Source organism: Staurois parvus, unplaced genomic scaffold (assembly GCF_062004578.1).
Source record: "Staurois parvus isolate SC_StPar_1 unplaced genomic scaffold, SC_StPar_1.0 ptg002713l, whole genome shotgun sequence".
Classification (NCBI taxonomy): domain Eukaryota; kingdom Metazoa; phylum Chordata; class Amphibia; order Anura; family Ranidae; genus Staurois; species Staurois parvus.
In genome coordinates this window covers 61,812-82,462 of record NW_028320509.1, presented here as the reverse complement: position 1 = coordinate 82,462, position 20,651 = coordinate 61,812, and the positions used below count along the sequence as shown (strand labels likewise).

At 44.2% G+C, this 20,651-nt stretch overlaps 1 protein-coding gene across 1 annotated transcript in view; it reads right to left on the bottom strand.

Annotated features, from left to right (window-relative positions):
• The window catches only part of LOC149429406 (uncharacterized), a gene marked incomplete at its 3' end in the record, with an annotated part of 129,466 nt that overhangs the window by 47,164 nt on the left and 61,651 nt on the right, over window positions 1–20,651 (bottom strand). Inside the window, exons 7-9 of the mRNA XM_089666445.1 lie at window positions 18,094–18,157; window positions 13,069–14,930; window positions 2,191–2,306 (exon numbers count right to left, since the gene is read on the bottom strand). Of these exons, the coding sequence (XP_089522571.1) occupies window positions 2,191–2,306; window positions 13,069–14,930; window positions 18,094–18,157 (2,042 nt within the window). The remainder of the gene's footprint in view (window positions 1–2,190; window positions 2,307–13,068; window positions 14,931–18,093; window positions 18,158–20,651) is intronic.

The window sequence follows — 20,651 nt, the reverse complement described above, 5'->3', positions numbered from 1 at the left end:
CCAAAAACACTGAAATGTGAAATATAGCGCCAAGTTGGCACATCGCTGAGCTCAGTCGCAGAATCGTTTTCAGTGTCTGATGAGGAATTTCCCCCACCAATCATTATCACTCAATTCTGCAAGTGGTTCTGATTTACTATCGCTGTTCTCTAGCCGGTCTAAAACCGCGTCTGACCTAAAGGGACGCTTTTTGGACGCCATGGACGTTTCTCAGTTTCCAGGCAGAAAGAACAGTAAAAATGCAGGCAGGGCGCCGGACAAAGCACTCGGGACACAATGTATGTGAAATGGTTGGATACAGGAATGTTATACTATGTGATTTTAGTGGATTTAGTGAATGTCACTTTTTCACATTTTTGAATTTCCCGCCAGTTCCATCCCGACGCTCGCAGGGGACGGAACCCAGATGAGAGATGCCGGCATCGGCCGGAGGACATTACGGGGGACACTGCAGGGGGGACATTGCGGGAGCGCAGGACAAGGTAAGTAAATAAGAGATCCCAGAGCAACGCCGCAGTGTATTCCCGAGTGTAGCTGGGGGGGGTTACCGCTTGTGGTGCTGAAACTTTACCCCGAGCTACACTCAGGAATACCGCCGGGGGGGTTAATGCAATCAGTAGAGATGCCAGGAATAGGTCTGACTGTATTGGACCCACCATGCATCAACCTGGGATTTTTTACGGTTATCACCATCTGAAATGGCGTCACCAATTATGACACTTATCAATGTAAAAATATCCAGCCATTTATATCAATCATTTTAGCAGTTCTAACTTTTTAACTTCTTGCCGACCGCGCATAGCCGAATGACGGCTTCACCGCGGCCGGCCAGTTCTGAGTGGACGTCATATGACGTCCTCCCAGAACGTGCTCTCCTGCGCGCCCCAGGGGGCGCACACCCGGCGATCTCCGTGATCGCTGTGTCCTACGGACACAGCTGATCACGTGATGTGGTGAAAGGCCGATCCCACCGGCCTTTTACCACGTGATCAGCGGTGTCCAATGACACGCTGATCACAGGGAAATGCAAGTGCCAGTTCTCAGCTGCACTTTCCTCACGCTGTCAGATCGTGAGGAAAGTACTGCCGAGAACCGGCAGTTGTCAGAGCGGGGATCGGCACCGATCATCAGGGCACTGATGATCAGTGCCCTGATGATCGGTGCCCAGCAGTGACACCCGCAAGTTCCGCCCAGTAGTGCGCCCACTAGCCCCGCCCACCCGTTCCCAGCAGTGCCCCCACCTGTGCCCAGCAGTGCCCCCACCTGTGCCCAGCAGTGCACCCACCTGTGCCACTCTGCAGTGCCACCTACATGTGCCCAGCAGTGCCACCCACCTGTTCCCACCAGTGCCACCCACCTGTGCCCACCAGTACCACCCACCTGTGCCCACCCACCAGTGCCACCCACCAGTGCAGCCCAGCAGTGCTGCCAGTCAGTGCCACCAGTCAGTGCCCAGGGGTTGTGCCAGTCAGTGCCGCCAGTCAGTGCCCAGAAGTGATGCCAGTCAGTGCCGTCTATCAGTACCCATCATCAGTGTCACCTATCGGTGCCGCCTATCAGAGCTGCATATCAGTGCCGCCTATCCGTGACCCCTAATTAGTGCTGTCTATCAGTGCCGCCTATCCGTGCCACCTCATTAGTACTGCCTATCAGTGCCCTTTAGTGCTGCCTATCAGTGCCGCCTATCAGTGCCCATCAGTGCCGCCTATCAGTGCCCATCAGTGCCGCCTATCAGTGCCCATCAGTGCCGCCTCATCAACGCAAATCAGTGAAGGAGAAAAAATACCTGTTTGAAAAATTTTATAAAAGAAACAAATAAACTTTTTTTTTTTTTCAAATTTTTTGCACATTTTTTAATTTATAGCACAAAAAGTAAAGCGCCCAGTGGCGATTAAATACCACCAAAAGAAAGCTCTATTTGTGAGAAAAAAATGATCAAAATTTCATATGGGTACAATGTTGCATGACCGCGCAATTGTCAATCAAAGTGCGGCAGCGCTGAAAGCTGAAAATTGGCCTGGTAAGGAAGGGGGTATAAGTGCCTGGTAGGCAAGTGGTTAATTGCCTGCAAAGGGCACAATGCAACCTCCCAGAGGGGAGCATACTTGCAGCACTCTATACATTCGTACTGCTGGCTTTCCCGCCATTTACTAAACGGTCACATTAACGGTTGGCATTGCTTGCCCTTACCATCATAGCAGAAGTGGACGTCCTCTGGAAGCGGTTCATACGGAACAGCAAAATATGGGCCTTTATGTTCAAGAAATTTCCACTTGACGCCATCTTCATGATTGGCTTCTTCCCACCTACAACATGAAATAAGGTTCATGACAAATTCACTGTAAATATGTATCTATAGAAGGGTAAAGAAAAAGCAGAGAGCAAAGAAAAATCTGTTTGTATCCTCCATCCATGTTTGTATTTCCATCTTTGCATTGCTTGCAAATATTTGACCTCACCTGGTATAATTAATAGACGGACTTGGATGTACTTACTTGTATTTAGTAATTTTAAGTGCGGCGTGGCACAAATTTTGAAATTTATTAATGGCAATTTTGCTTCATATTTTGTGCACTTTATTGGTAATTTTTCATTTAAGTTTTGGAGAATATATATATTTTAATATTATTTTCTGTACACATTTATTAGCGCGACGCATTATTTCATTTATCTAAATCAGGTGAACAATCTGCTGGAGAGGGCGCAGGAGTGCCTTGTTCTCTGTACAGGCCACATGCCGCACAGTGATCATGGCACCATTACTTTTATCGGCCTTTGGGATATTTGGAGAGAGAGAGATTTTATAGCGAGATAGAGAGATTTTATTTAGATAGATATATATATATATATATGCACACACACACACCTCTCTATATAAAAACATCTCTCTCTCTCTATATATATATATATATATATATATATATATATATATATATATATATATATATATATATATCAGGGTATATAAAAATCGATTAAAAAAAAAAAAAAAATTGGATTTTTTTTATTTAAATCGGATTTTTTTTAAATAAAATGCTTGTTGAGGAAAATATATTACCATCCAAAGGTTATTCCATCATGAAATAAAGATTATTTTTTTAATTATGTAGAATAAGGCTGTATATGTTTAATTTGTTAGGTAAATAAATTCCATGATTCCATTCACAATGTCAGGCTCTTCCAGAGGTTTTTGTAAGATTATTGGGCAGTTTCTCTGCCTACAAGATATTATCACAGATGCTTGGTTTACTTTTGCAGTTCTCAAAGTTTTTTTATATATATATATATATATATATATATATATAAATAAAATATCTACTATATATACAGTATACTGCGCTGAGCCAAGCGGTTTCAAAACGGTAATCAGCCCGCTGGATGTGTGTATGTACGGTAGCTGAGGCTACATACAGTATACACTGGGTAAATCACGGCGAGCGATGTATTCTACTAATGAATACAAAGCCTGCTCGGATTGGCTGAGATTGCGACATCATCAGCCCACCTCTCTGACTCAGCCAATCCGAGCAGGCTTTGTATCCATTAGTAGAATACGTCACTCGCCGTGATTGGCCCAGTGTATACTGTATGTAGCCGCAGCTCCCGTACATACACACATCCAGCGGGCTGATTACAGTAGGGACGTACCGGTGCATTTTGAAAGCGCTTGGCTCGGCGCAGTATACTGTATATACCGCACATCCAGCGGGCTGACCGATTAATCTGTCATAGGGACACTTGTTTTGAGCCAGCTTGGCTCAGCATACTGTATTACCACACATCCGGCCAGCTTGACCCAAACAAACTCAAGGTTCACATTTTATACCCCGCGTATAAGACGACACCCAATTTTTGGGGTATATTTTTAAGTATAAAAAGTAGTCTTATATGCCAGAAAATACTGTATATATAAATAAAATCAATCTCTCTCTCTCTCTCTATATATATATACATACACACACACATACCGTATTTTTCGCTCCATAAGACGCACCTAGGTTTTAGAGCCAGAAAACAGGAAAAAAAAAATTCTGAACTAATGGACTGCAGACATAGTACAGGAGATGACCAGAGACTGCGGACAGCACAGGGATGACCAGAGACTGCGGACAGCGCAGGGATGACCAGAGACTGCGGACAGCGCAGGGATGACCAGAGACTGCGGACAGCGCAGGGATGACCAGAGACTGCGGACAGCGCAGGGATGACCAGAGACTGCGGACAGCGCAGGGATGACCAGAGACTGCGGACAGCGCAGGGATGACCAGAGACTGCGGACAGCGCAGGGATGACCAGAGACTGCGGACAGCGCAGGGATGACCAGAGACTGCGGACAGCACAGGGATGACCAGAGACTGCGGACAGCACAGGAGATGACTGCTGACCTTTGGGGAAGGGGGGGGGGAGCGGGTACCTGAATTTGACAGGTACCCGCTCTTACTTCCGCGGAGTTGTTCTTTGATCTTACCTGTTCCTCGATCCAGCCGCGCGCTGTCTTCCCGGCTTCTGTAGTGTCGGCGCTCGGCATGACAGCCGGGTGCCCAGTGCGCATGAGCGAGAAGCACTTGCGCTTTGTGATTGGTCCGGCGGCTTCTGGGATCTGTCATGTGTCCCAGGTACCGCCTTAACATTCACAAAAAGCACCGCTTCTTGCGCATGCGCACTGGGCACCCGGCTGTCAAGCACAGCGCCGACACTACAGAAGCCAGGAAGAAAGCGCGCGGCTGGATAGAGGAACAGGTAAGGTCAAAGAACAACTCCGCGGAAGTAAGAGCGGGTACCTGTCAAATTCAGGTACCCGCTCCCCCCCCCCTCCCCAAAGGTCAGCAGTCATCTCCATAAGGTCCCGCTGCAGAGCTGAGCGGCCGGCCTGGTATTCTGACACGGCGGCGGTGGAAATACCGGACTGGCCGCTCCATAAGACGCACTAACATTTTCTCCCCTTTTTTTGGGGGAAAAAAGTGCGTCTTATGGAGCGAAAAATACGGTATATATATATATATATATATATATATAAAATCTCTCTCTCTCTCTCTCTATATATATATATATATATATATATATATATATATAAAATCTCTCCCTCTCATTCATATATATATATATATATATATATATATATATATATATATATATATATCTCACTATATATATATATATATATATATATATATATATATATAAAATCTCTCTCTCTCTCTATATATATGTGTATATAAAATTTGGAAGTTGTGGGCAGCTTACTAGCAAAAAAAAAAAAAGGCAAAAAAGCTGGTTTATCCATGTAGGAGGAATGTCAGACTTGGACTCAGCACTGGAACTGGTTAATAAATCATCTGCCTTGGGTTTCAGATAGTCAGGGTACCTCACATTCTTGATCGTTTTACTTACAATGTACCGATTACGCCGATGCATTGTAAGCCCAAGTGTAATCCTTATTAGCAGGGGGTTCCCCCAAAACATAAAATATACTTCAGAGGGTTCACCCAGGGTAAAAAGATACTGAAAGGCAGTGTTAATAGTGTAGCAGCTCGGTGTGTATCCCTATTTCTACATATACTTACTGTATAGCTGGGTATAAAGACTTCGCCCAAACACAACAGTTGAACAATCTCAGCTGCCATTTAAAAAAAAAAAAAAATACATGGTTTCCAAGACCTCACAATCCTTTGAGAAGCAGATTGGCTCTATAAAACTGAGAACAAACACACACACACACATATATACACACACACACACATATACACACACACACACATATACACACACACACATATACACACACACACACATATACACACACACACATATACACACACACATATACACACACACACATATACACACACACACACATATACACACACACACATATACACACACACATATACACACACACACATATACACACACACACACATATACACACACACACATATACACACACACATATACACACACACACATATACACACACACATATACACACACACACATATACACACACACACACACACATATACACACACACACATATACACACACACACACATATACACACACACACATATACACACACACACACATATACACACACACACACACACACATATATACACACACACACATATACACACACACACTGTAACGAGCAGCTTCTTACCACTGTCTGGTACACGGCTTGCTAGATTTTGCTCTCTGCACACGCGCTGTCAGGACACCTCCAATGTGCCAGCAGTCAGAGTATAAACCGAGCTTAGACAGCAGCCTGCAGCCATTCCAGAACATGATACACACAGAGGAGACACATTCAAATTTGCTGAGCACATGTGGGTGACCCTTTCTAGTCAAGGTTACTTCCTGAAACTCAACCAATCAGCTGGCAGAAGCCAAACAGAGGCATTCTGGGAAGTGTAGTATTAAAGATGGCAAAGCGAGATCGGGTACTTTGAGGTCAGTGCTGCTCGGCTGATGTGATCAGGATGACAGAAAATGTATTACAGGTACTTATATAGTGCTGTGAGTTTATGCAGTGCTTTACACACAGATATATATATATATATATACATACACACACAGATGTGTTCAAAATAATATCAGTGTGTTGAAAAAAGTGAATGAATCTCAAAATCCTTCTAATAGCTTTTATTTCCATCCACACAAATGCATTGGGAACACGACACATTCTATTCCAAATCACAACATGAAGAAAAATACATCAAATTTGTGTTGTTCCTCTAAAAAAATGGAAGAAAAGTGAATATTAGACGGTTCAAAAAAAAAAAAAAAAAATGGCAGTGTTTGTATTCTTCTTTACAAACTCAAACATTCACTATATAAACTGAGAAATGTTTGAAGATTTTGCTTTCCTTTGAATGACTTCATGAATATTTGGTTGTAGTCGCACTGTTTCTGAGAACTGCTGTACATCTGTGTTGCATGGAGTCCCCCAACTTCTGGCCCCTGTGATCACGTATTCCAGCCCAGGATGATTGGACCACATTCCACAGTTCTTCTCTATTTCTTGGTTTTGCCTCAGAAACTGCATTTTTGTTGACACCTCACAAGTTTTCTATTGGATGAAGATCCGGGGATTGGGCCGGCCACTCCATAACGTCAATCTTGTTGGTCTGGAACCAAGATGTTGCCCGTTTACTGGTGTGTTTGGGGTCGTTGTCTTGTTGGAACACCCATTTCAAGGGCATTTCCTCTTCAGCATAAGGCAGCATGACCTCTTCAAGTATTCTGATGGATTCAAACTGATCCATGATCCCTGTTATGTGATAAATAGGCCCAACACCATAGTATGAGAAACATCCCCATATCATGATGCTTGCACCACCATGCTTCACGGTCTTCACAGTGTACTGTGGCTTGAATTCAGTGTTTGGGGGTTGTCTGACAAACTGTCTCCGCCCACTAGACCCAAAAAGAACAATCTTACTTCCATCAGTCCACAAAATGTTGCGCCATTTCTCTTTAGGCCGGTCAATGTGCTCTTTGGCAGATTGTATCCTCTTCAGCACACGTCTTTTTTCCAACAGTGGGACTTTGCGGGGACTTCTTGCAGATAGCTTGGCTTCACATCGGCGTCTTCTAATTGTAACAGTCCTCACAGGGAACGTCACACCTTCTTTCATCTTCCTGGAGCTGATTGTTGGCTGAGTCCGCCCCATTTTGGCTATTCTTCTATCCATTCCAATGGTAGTTTTTCGCTTTCTTCCGCGTCTTTCAGGTTTTGGTTGCCATTTTAAAGCATTTGTGATCATTTTCTGCACTTCTTTATATGTTTTCCCCTCTCCAATCAACTTTTTAATCAAGGTACGCTGTTCTTCTGAACAATGTCTGGAACGACCCATTTTCCTCAGAATTTCAGAGAAATGCACTGTAACCAGCATGTCCAACATTTGCTGCCTTCCTTCCTTAAATAAGGGCAATCATTGCCACCTGTTTATCAAAGAATGAATGACCTCACTAATAGAACTCCACACGGCTATTATTGTGAACACGCCCCTTTCAATGAGTGATTCAATGACACAGAATCAGCAGCATGCATGTCATGACTGTTGGGTCTGTTGGATTTCTATGACTCTACTACACCTGCTAGGAAATTATGTGCCATGTAGAAATATCATCTCTACCAAAAACAGTGATTGATCCGGTTAGTGATGTCTGACTTCTATTATTTTGAACACAACTGTATATATAATCTCCAAAAACAATATATAATAGTGGCAGCGCTATAAAAACTAATTCCCTCCAAACAGTCTAAGGATCATAAATAGATCTCTCTCTTTCTATATATATATATATATATATATATATTTATTTATTTATTACACACACACATACATATATATATATATATATATATATATATATATATATACACACACACATACACACACACACACACGACACAGTGATAATTATATACACACGTGAACCAAAAATAAAATCTATAATCCCCCTCCGACCCACATTTGAGGGATCACTTAATTTAAGATAAATAGTGCAAAACCCTAACCAGGGATACATTACTATAATGTGATCAGTGAACCACACTTGAAAAAAATCCACAGTAGAACGCCAACATAAATCAGGACCCCCCATATAAATACTTAAATGAATACAGTCCAAAAACAAATCAAATCGTGCTCCAAATTTTCAAAAAACATGCAGGTGGTATTGCGTAGTCTTGGTCACATCACAGGTGCAAATCCTCAAATGGCCAAATTGCCCCCTCACCTCCTTACAGTGACCCCACAGGGCCAGCTCGCTTTTAGGATCACACCACGAGCCTCACAGGTAGTACTCTCCTTATAGGTCTCCTCCAGCCATTGGCATCAGCAACACCTTTTACCCTCCACACAGGACCACAGTAATGAAACAAAAAGATCCTCCATAGTATAATACCGTTTTAATGTAGCCAAATATATAGATAAAAATGCCCACTCACATATCTGTAATGAAACACTCGCCTTTACACCACACACTATGGGTGTACTGCATGGGTATACGGTGCTCCAAGATGGCGCCCACGCTGGAAGTGACGTTACCGAGTACCGTACGTTCCTCCCCACGTACCTACGTGTTACGTCACGCTAAATCATGTGACTTCTTCAGGATTTCATGAGAGCTATAGATTATTTATATATATATATATATATATATATATATATATATATATATATACACACACACACACACATATATACACACACACCATATACACATACTGTATATATACATATACAAACGCATATACATACACACACAGGTTATCCCCCCTTCAGTCTATTATGAATGCTGCTGCTAGACTCATCCACCTTACCAGCCAATCAGCGACTGCTGCCCCTCTCTGCCAATCCCTTCACTGGCTTCCAATAACCCAACGCAAAAAAATTCAAAATACTAACCACAGCTTACAAAGTCATCCACAACACTGCCCCTAGCTACATTGCCAACCTATATCCTCTTAATTAGGAGTCTATCACTAAGTGGTCCATTCTGGCTGTAGATCTGGCAATCTCGAATCTTACCAAGGTGCTTCCTATTCTTGTAGATGATGTCCTTTCATTTATGGTTCCACAAAGAGTGAAAGCTCTTCCTAGGGCCATGTTTCCTCTGGCAGGCTGCCTCTTTCACAAGTTTTTGGCTGTAGTTCTCTTGTGCCCGACCACGGATGAATTGGTGAAATCCCTTCTGCGTGATTGGCCAACGCCAACATTGACCTATAAATCGATTGCATGGGCCAGATGTCTTTGGTTTTAATATTTAGCTGTGATGGCTTGCTGAAGTCTCTTGCATTGGTCTTCGGACAGTCCACTTGTGGATGAAGTGTTGCAAAACTCATTTGTAAAAAGCGTTACTTCACAGGTTAATGTAGGGTTTTATTATTAGGTTACTACTGGGATAACAGTACTCACCTTTCCCAGTTGAAGTAGCCAATTCGCAAGTCTCTTTGCCATTTCTCTGAAGCATCTCTTTCACTTAATATGCCCTCCACTTCCACATTGAGAGCCTCTCACCGTTTGGTTCTCTTTCTGCCCTCAAGACCTTTCAATGCAAGTCTACCATTCTCATAGACAAGCCTTCCTCTGCATAGCATGCCCCCACTTTCCAAAGCAGGTGACCCATTTACTGGCCTTCACAGAAAATTGCAAGTCCTGCATACTCCATACTTGGGCACAAGAGGTGGTGTTTTGTTCTCTCCCCCTAGTCACTCTTACCTTCAGTTTTTTGAAGTCTCCTCAGCCCCTGGATATTCTCCTTGGTGCACACTCTAGACTCTTGGTCATTTCCTAGTCCCTCCTGCAGAATATTTTCAGAGGTTTTACTCAAATTTGTTCACTGTTCCCAAACTACCAATTCATGGCCCTTCCTTTCAGCCTCTTCGCTACACCTCACTTGTTTGACCAGGTACTATCTTCATTGTTGGCCCTTTTTTACTCTCGAGGTCTCCAGATTGTAAGCTACCTAGAAAACCTCATCAGGGAAGAATCGGCAAGGCTGTGAAGGACAATGTGTCCCCGGCTATTCACATATTGCATGGATCCTGAACCTTCAACCCGTCAACGACTCAGATTCATCATTTGAAATATCTGTGGCTGGTCCCAGGCATTTAGCAGACCATGTTATTCCCCACTCCCATCCCCAGGAGCAACTTTAGACTCTCAAGTCTCAGGTTTGTGTGCTCAAGTCCATGAGCCATCAAACCCTCTAAGTCTGCACAAATGTATTGGGTCTAACTGTGGAGCCAGTTACATTTAACAAACCTGCAATGGAACATTCTGACATCATAGGACAAGGGATTGGTAAGACTAAAAGATTGGCTATCCCTTGCCCTGGAGCCTTCAGAATACTGCTCTGGACAGGGAAATCACTCCACCATGTGTTTTAGATTCTTAGAATGATCAAAAGCCTGTTGAGCTGAGAAGCATGGTTTGTGCAGGAGACCTAGTCTTTGATGGAATATCACCTCCTCAATACCAAAGCAGCAACATACATCAATTATCTATAAGGAACAAGTGGTCTTGCTGTGGCAAAATCGGTAGAGTGAATCTTGTTTTGGACAGAACATCAGGTTCTAGCTCTGGCAGCCATGAATATACCTAGTATGGACAACTGGCGGTCTTATCTTCTCAGCCTGCAGAATCTGTACCTGGAATAATGGTCTTTGCACCCCAGGCATTCCAAGGTGGGGGGACACATGTGGATCCTCCTGGCCGCCAAATTAAACAAACTGAATGTTTTGCATGATCAAGATGGAGGGAATTTATGAATGGATTTTAACCTTGTCCCTCAGTATTTCAGCAGCCCCTGTTCATGTCTATTAGAGGCAATACCCCCTCTGATGACTTGCAAGCTAGTTTACCTTGTTGCTATGACCTTGGCTAGAGCAGTGTCTGAAGTGACCGCTTTATCCTACAAGATACCTTTTTTTGATTTCAGGGACAAAGTGGTTTTAAAGATTAGACCTTTCTTCCTAAAGGTGGCCTCTGCGTTTCACCTTAATGAGGGCACTATCCTCCTTTCTGTATCCAGATCCAGTCCAACAAAAGGAGATTGAGAGGTAGAACCTGAACAGCCCAAAACACATTTAAACACTTCTTCCTTCCGTAAGAGATTCTTTTTGGCATCTTGTATGGGCTCAGGATCTGTCATCTCAGCATCAGATATCAGTTTCTCAGGTTAGCAAAGCTACTACAGTGTCTTCAGTTCACATAATTTCCAGATTTTACCAAGTGGGCATTTTGATCTTCTGATGACAGCTCCAGGCATAAGGTCCTTCAGGTGATTCTTTGAGCTGTAGAAAGTTCCCCATGCTTTATCTGTGTTGGACCTATTAGCTCTTTTTTTCAGTTACCCAAACCTCAGAATAATGAAAAGAAATTTCTTAAAAATATAAAAAGTTAGGAATCTTGAAATCTTTATTGGCTGATTACTTTCCACCCTTCTATAGCAAGAAGGATCATTAGGTATGGCCCTCATTAAGTCTAATGCACCTCCTCATGGGATTAACTTACTTTTGTATTGGGCCCTTTGTCCTAATGCTGGGTACACATGGAGTGTTTTTTTTTTGTTCAACCCAGTGATCGCCATAGTAACTTAGAGATGTTAGTGCGGTAATCTCCCCCGCTGAGCCATTTTGTTCTGACAAGGGGACTACCCTCCTGCCAGAACACACTGATCAGTGCTCACATCCATTGGCTGCAAACGCTGATCGGATGCTGGTTTTCCAGCATGCCCATTCAATAAAAGTCTGTCTTTAGACCAGCTTCTGTACACACTGAACGATTTTTGGCCTGGGTGTACCAGCCTTAAAAGCATCCCAAGTATGTGTTAGGACATGGGAATTAAGAGATTTGTTTTAACCCATTTAAATCAATTTTTTTTTAAACTAATTTCCTTCATGGGGGAGGGGGGTGTCTGGACCTGGTCAGTGGGGACCTGACCCAGCCCCCTTTTCCCCATATAGCTCTACATGCAACAAATCAGTAATTTAAAGCAGTGGTCTATTGCTGCAAAAAAAAAAAAAAAAGCAGTATAGAGCTGCATAGGCCTTCCTATAGTCTCCAGAATGAAAGGCGTGCCATACTGTCATATTCCTTCTGCTGTAAAAACAATACAGCAGCATAGGATTCAGTGTTCTGCTACTGAGCATTTATATGGAGCAAGCAGTAGCAGGAACCCTGGAGTTGACCACTTCAGCTTCCAAGCCAAGTACTTGACAGCAGTTGCCACTGACAGCCGATGGCTCTAAAGCTATAACCTGTCAGAGCACACTTCTAGGTCTGGAGCACAGCAAACCACAGGCTGAAAACTGGCATGTTGCAGATTGGGACTTTAGACATATGGGGGTTTATTTACTAAAGCTGGAGAGTCCAAAATCAGACTCCCTTCTGCATAGAAACCAATCAGCTTCTAACCTCAGCTTGTTCAATGAAGCTTTGGCAATGAAACCTGGAAGCTGATTGGTTTCTATGCAGAAGTGAGTCTGATTTTGCACTCTCCAGCTTTAGTAAATAAACCCCATGTTGTCTTATTACTACAACATACACTTACCACTTCCACTTGGCTGCATCCTCCTCTTTCTGTTTCTCTTCTTTACTCTTCTTGGTCTTTGCCACATTTCCTTCCACCTTGCTCTTTTTGTTCTTCGCCTCTCCTCCGTTCTCTTTGCTTTTCTTTGTTTTTGTGTCCACTCTCTCAGTTTTGCTCTTCTTAGTCTTTGTCTCACCTCCCTCCTCGATCTTCCTCTTTCTGACAGTGGTAACTTTGCCCTTTTTGGAGTCCTCTTCATTCTCCTGTTTGTCTTCCACATACATGTCTCCAAAATCCAGGCTAGCCCTCCTTTTCTTTTGCTCACCATCAGATTCCATGTTCTCGTCATGTTCTCGTTCCCTCTTTATACTTTTGGATGATTCTTCGACCTTCTCATGGGTTTTTTTGTCATCACCTTTCTTTCCCTTTTTGTCCTCTTTGCTGCGATTCTTTTCTTTGAACTTAACTTTACTACTGTCTTTGGTTTTTGGTTTCTTCTCCTCTATCTGTGTACCTTGAAATATATCCAGGTCAACCAGCATCCTTTTCCCAAAGATACCCTTCACATCAGTTACCAGTTCTTTAACTGGTATTTGGGAGTCTGCCTTTTCTTCCTTAGTATGTAACCGACCTCCCTCTTTTCCAGAATGATTCTTTGATTTGTCATTACCTGTATTTCTCTCTCTCTCTTTAGACCTAGAGTGGTCTTTGTGTGCCTTCTCCTTTTCATGGCCTTTGTGCGCCCTTTCCTTCTCGTGGCCTCTGTGAGCCTTCTTCTCATGCTCTTTGTGCACCTTCTTGAGGTCCTTGTGCACCTCTACCTTCTTGTGGTCACTGTGCGCCTTCTCCTGCTCATGGTCATAATGTGTGTTTTCCTGCTCATGGTCACTGTGCACCTTCTCATGGTCATTGTGCGCCTTCTCCTGCTCATGGTCAATGTGCGCCTTCTCCTGCTCATGGTCATTGTGCGCCTTCTCCTGCTCATGGTCATTGTGCGCCTTCTCCTGCTCATGGTCATTGTGCGCCTTCTCCTGCTCATGGTCATTGTGCGTCTTTACCTGCTCATGGTCACTTTGCATCTTTTCTTGTTCATGGTCATTTGTCTTTTCCTGCTCATGATCTTTGTGCATTTTTTCCTGCTCAGTGTTTTTGTGCCTCTTTTCCTTCTCATGGTCTTTGTGCCCATTTTCCTTTTCACGGTCTTTGTGCCTCTTTTCTTTTTCACGGTCTCTGTGCCTCTTTTCCTTCTCCTGGTCTGTAGGTACCTTTATCTTATCATGGCCTTTGTGCACCAGTTCCTTCCCATGGTCTTTGTGTGCATTTTCGTGTTTATCTTTTTTTTCGTAAGTGCTCTTTACTGCTCCCACTGGATCTTTGGTTGATCTCTTGTGGTCCTCTGTGTGCTTCTTATTCCTTCCAGACAGGTCTCCATTTTCTGGCTCTTTTATATTGTCCTTTCTAGCATGTTTCACAGTTTTGGCGTCCTTTGTTTTCTCCTGATCTTTGTCTTTTTTAGCATTTTCTTTCCCCTTTGTCTCCTTTTTGTGAGTGGAACCTTTCTTGGTCTCTTGGACAAACTCCTTACCAGACTTTTCATTTCCTTTTTTGTCCTGTAATTTAGGGGAATCCTCTGCAGCGGAATGGTTATCTGCTTTTGAACCTTCTTTTTCCAAATGAAGGCTTTCACCTTTCTTCTCTTTTTCATTCAAAGCAAGACTGTAATCTGTCTCACTTTTAGTAGCTGTAGCAGGGTCAGTGGATTTAATCTTCGATTCAACAACTTTTGGTGCAATACCTGCATCAGGTTTGCACTTCTTAGACGACAGATGACCATTAATGCGAAGCAAATTGTTACAGTGGAATTCTGAAATCTGGGGCACAGACTGCAAAAAAAAAAAAGAAGAAATTTAAAGCTACATTTGATAGTTTTCAAAAGTGATCTAAAAAAAAAAAAAAAAAAAAGGTAAAGGAAACCCAGTAGACTGCCCTTGGAAAGATTTAAGTGACCTAGTCGCCATAATAGAACTGTAAAACCAGGATTTTTGGTTTACCAGTAAAACCCATTAGAAGTATGTAACAGGACACAGAAGAGTGAATATTCATGACTACTTGTTTTATGCCGCCATTTGTAGGTGGACACTATCCAAGAATGGCAGGAATCCCCGCCTAGGCATAACCCCTCCCTGCTCCACTAAGCCTCAATTTTGTAGCAAGCAATGTAAACAGACAAAAGGTTAGAAATCTGCGTCCTGTGATGTACTCGAAGGAATTTTACAGGTATACCAAAATCCTAATTTCTCACACCTACATTACAGGACACACAGGAGTTCATATTCATAAGCACTAAACATGATGGGTGAGCAACAACAAGGCCCACATGCCCAAAACAGGAGGTACGCCCACTACAAAACGTCTCGTCCCAAACTGGCATCTGTAGAGTAGTAAACACTTACCTTGTAGTAGTAAGTAATTGAAGGGAAGACCAGGCAGTATTTTTATAATCTTGACAAAGGAATCTCGATGCTGAATGTGAAAGACCCAATTAGGACAGGGTCTTTTGGAGGGGTCTGCAGGCTAGCCTCTTGCCTACTGACCATGGGTCCTGGCCTACTGATCATGGGCCTCGGCCTACTGATCATGGGCCCTGGCATCTGAGGGGACTCTATTCTTTGGGAGATGTATACCTGGGGGACCTCTGGAGTAATTTTACTTCGGATTAAAGTCCATGTCTCCCCAAAACGCACAGACTGAGAACTAGTAGACTCAGATACAGATTTGGGGTCTATGTGTCCCAACCAGCATGACTGCTTCAAACCCCCTCCAATGCTCAGAGACTCAGAGCAAATGTTACTGTAATCAGCTCAAAACAAGCTGATGCTGAGGTCTCTTGCTGTAATCTGTTTATTAAGGTATGAGGTGTTTACAGCTGTGCATTTGTCCCATTGTTAATTCAGTCACAAATTGTTTCTGTCTGTTGGCTAGTCCTCCTGGAGGTTCCTACATGATGGGATTAGTCTTGTGCCAACTTGACCTCATTACCTAATCTGTGTAAAATGTTTATCCTAATGCGTAATATTTGTTTTTATTGTTCATGTGGGGGCTGTCCCTAAGTGTATAAAAACCGATTTCAGTTCAATAAAGGAGTTCCTTGTTGCACGTAAGCTAGTGTCGTTCTAGTTTTTGTGCAGTGCCCAGCTATAATACCGTGTTCCAGCAGTGAGGAAGCAGTTCTCTGAAGGAAGCACCCAAGCAGGGTGCCAGGCGGTCCGACACACTAAACAGCCCAGGAACTACTGACTCACCTGGTGGAATGGGCCCGGACCTGGAAGGAAATAGTCCATATTCACATTGCAAACATTCCTGGAATAGGCTCTAAAATAATGGGTGCTGCAATAACCACCAACTGGAGGCTGGAACATGCACAGTATAATGCCTATTTGCCAGCATACAAATGTTCAAATTAATTCAGAACATTTTTTTATTGAAGAAAGATCACATCACAAACAGGAAAGTGCAACATTTCAGAGCCACGCAGAAGCCCTTGCACCCTAGCTCTGAAGCACTGCACTTTGCGGTTTAAACATTTGAACCCAATCTGAAGATCCATAATGTACTGGCAAATATTCACATTGACCAGTAAGATGGCAACACAATGATTTAAATGAAGAAACCACCTTAGGTAAGAACCAATGCCTCAATGCCTTCCTATTCTGGTAAAAATTCAGGATTGTGCAGTCTACTTTGGGACTCTGCGAGTCAAGGTAACGGCAACTAAAAGACCATCTTGTGCATAAGGAGCGACAAGGGAATCTGAGAGGTCAGAAGGGAGAGGACTTCAAAACAGGCAAGGCAATAAAGGTGATTTGTTAAGAGTTTTGTTTTTTTTTTCTTGGGAGGGTGCATGTGATTGGCACAGGGCCAATCAGCGTTGTCCAGGCAGCGGGTCAGGGGTTATGCAGCCTCATAGGACAGTCAGAGCAGAATTAAAACTCCTCCTACAAGCTTTAACCAGAGCTCAGCTTGATACTGATAGACGTCATAAGAGTTCTCTATACTGCTGATGAGAAAAGGTATTTAGCAGTTTCAATTTACTCAATAACATTTCCATGTTCTGTGTACTGTGGGAGCCCAGATATAGTGAATGCAGGGTCTGGGGTTTAGTAACTGTCAGGGATCCCGGGCTCTCGGCGGTGCGCGCATGCGCAGACTGCCGATCCGTCCGAGCCGGCGAGCACAGAGTCCTCGGCGATCGCACTAGCGATCGCGGCCGCACCAATGGGAGAACAGGGCGCTCTATTTAAAACTGCCCTGTGCATCTCCAAGTTGCCGCAAGGTCTTGTTCCTGTTCCTGTAAGTACGTTTCCTTGTTGCCAAACTCTGCCTGTTCTGATTTATGCTGACCCTCTCCTGCTCTGACCCCGGCTCGTTCCTGACCGTCCTTCTGCCTGATCCTCGGTACCGCGCTGCCCGCTACCTGCTGAACCTGGCTTGTGACCCCGACCATTCTCCGCTTACTTCTCCTGTACCACGCTGCCCGCACGATACCGACCCGGCTAGTCTGACCTCGCTCACGCCTAGCAGTCATCCATCCATCCCGCTCGGATCGGGACCTGTCATCCCCTTCACAGCAGGCTCATCCTGGGCACACACCCTCAGCGGGACCCCTCTACCACCGCCGGGGGTGCCCAGGGGCGCGACCTGGTTCCAGTCTTGCACCAAGTCCATCCCCACCATCAGGGGCCCTGGTGAAAAGGCAGACTGGGACTTAGACTCCGCGTCCTGGGAAACCCCGTGCCGTGGACCACTAGAGATCCCGTTGGGCGGAGCCTGACAGTAACACTTTAATGCACAGAATGTATTCATGTACAAAAAAAAAAAAAATTTACCTTTACAAATCACTTTAGTTATATTACTATATCAAATTATAAGGTTTTAGCATTCATAATATGCTAAATTAAACTTCTTTTGTTTTATTACCACTGTATCATGTTCTTGTAGGGGGAAAAAAAAACAGATAAAAACCATTTAAAATACATTACATCCCACCTCTTGATTGGTTGCATTGTCCTCGTGGATATCAGAGGCAACAGTTGCCCACTCAGACACAGTCCTAGAGGTGGAAGAAATACAAACACTTGACACAAGGAAGTGGATTCATCTAGCAAAGAATGATGTGAACATTGCAGTAACCTAAAGCCAATCACGGACATGGATCAATTAACGCAAAATGCGACTGGCTATTTGTTGCATATCATTAGTCTGTCTACCATCATTATATACAGTGCCCTGAAAGTATTCTTTTGGGCATTTTTGTCACAACTAAATGATTCAGATCATAAAACATTTTAACCACTTGCCGACCGCGCATAGCCGAAAGACGGCTTCACCGCGGCCGGCCAGTTCTGAGTGGACGTCATATGACGTCCTCCCAGAACGCGCTCTCCTGCGCGCCCCAGGGGGCGCGCACCCGGCGATCTCCGTGATCGCTGTGTCCTACGGACACAGCTGATCACGTGATGTGGTGAAAGGCCAATCCCACCGGCCTTTTACCACGTGATCAGCGGTGTCCAATGACACGCTGATCACAGGAAAATGCAAGTGCCGGTTCTCGGCTGCACTTTCCTCACGCTGTCAGATCGTGAGGAAAGTACTGCCGAGAACCGGCAGTTGTCAGAGCGGGGATCGGCACTGATCATCAGGGCACTGATGATCAGTGCCCTGATGATCGGTGCCCAGCAGTGACCCCCGCAAGTTCCGATCAGCAGTGCGCCCACTAGCCCCGCCCACCCATTCCCAGCAGTGCCCCCACCTGTGCCCAGCAGTGCCCCCACCTGTGCCACTCTGCAGTGCCACCTACCTGTGCCCAGAAGTGCCACCCACCTGTGCCCACCAGTGCCACCCACCTGTGCCCACCAGTGCCACCCACCTGTGCCCACCAGTGCCACCCACCAGTGCTGCCAGTCAGTGCCACCAGTCAGTGCCCAGGGGTTGTGCCAGTCAGTGCCGCCAGTCAGTGCCCAGAAGTGATGCCAGTCAGTGCCGTCTATCAGTACCCATCATCAGTGTCACCTATCAGTGCCGCCTATCAGTGCTGCATATCAGTGCCGCCTATCCGTGACCCCTAATTAGTGCTGTCTATCAGTGCCGCCTATCCGTGCCACCTCATTAGTACTGCCTATCAGTGCCCTTTAGTGCTGCCTATCAGTGCCCATCAGTGCCGCCTATCAGTGCCGCCTCATCAACGCAAATCAGTGAAGGAGAAAAAATACCTGTTTGAAAAATTTTATAAAAGAAACAAATAAACTTTTTTTTTTTTCAAATTTTTTGCACTTTTTTTAATTTATAGCGCAAAAGTGAAGCGCCCAGTGGCGATTAAATACCACCAAAAGAAAGCTCTATTTGTGAGAAAAAAATGATCAAAATTTCATATGGGTACAATGTTGCATGACCGCGCAATTGTCAATCAAAGTGCGGCAGCGCTGAAAGCTGAAAATTGGCCTGGTAAGGAAGGGGGTATAAGTGCCTGGTAGGCAAGTGGTTAATAATACATCAAGATATCCCAAGCAAATACAAAAGGAAGTTTTTAAATGATGATTTCATTAATTAAAAGGAAAAAGCTGTCCGGACTTGAATGGCCCTATGTGAACAAGTAACTTCCCCCCACCTTGTTAAATCATGAACTGTAGTTAATCACAATTTTTGGAAAGCTGGGTTCAATTTCACTTGCCACACCCAGGCCTGATTATTGTCAGACCTGTTGAATCAAGAAGTGACTTAACTACAGGGTGCAGCAACATAACTTCCTTTTTTGAAATGCGTGCCATTCAGGCTGTAGCGGCCATAGCAGGGTGGGAGTGGTCTCAGGCGACAGGCGTAGTTCTAAAGTTTTTGTTCTCTTCCAGGTCAGTCATCATCATGTGTTGGAACAGTGAGCAGCGCGCGTTTGCCGTAGAGGCCTACTTTTCGTATGTGAACATGTTGGAGGAATTTGTTTTTCCACGACTTGATGAATTGGACTTAGGGGACATTTGGTTCCAACAGGACGGAGCAACGGCTCACACTTCAAGAGCATCAATGGCTGTTTTAAGGGAACACTTCCCGGAGCGCCTCATCTCAATAAGGGGCGATTTGGAGTGGCCAGCCCGCTCCCCCAATTTGGCCCCTTGCGACTTTTTTTTGTGGGGTTTTTTGAAATCCCGCGTTTATGTAAACCGTCCAAGGACCCTACAAGACCTGAAGGCCAACATCCGCGCAGAAATTGCCAACATACACGCTGCTATGCTGGTAAGGGTCATGAAAAACGCCAGTAATCGGCTTATTCGGTGTATGGACAATGGGGGGCGTCACCTACCTGATATGATTTTCAAAACTGTGTAAAACAGAACTTTAGATATGTACCTACATTATTAAAGACAATAAAAACAATTCTGATTCATAAAATGGGTTTTATTGCGTTTTGAAAAAAGGAAGTTATGTTGCCGCACCCTGTAGAAGCGGTCTGACAAAGTGAAGCATGCTAAAGATCTCAAAAAGCAACACATCATGCCGCGACCTAAAGCAATTCAAGAACAGATGATTAATAGTCATTAACACGTAGCAGTCTG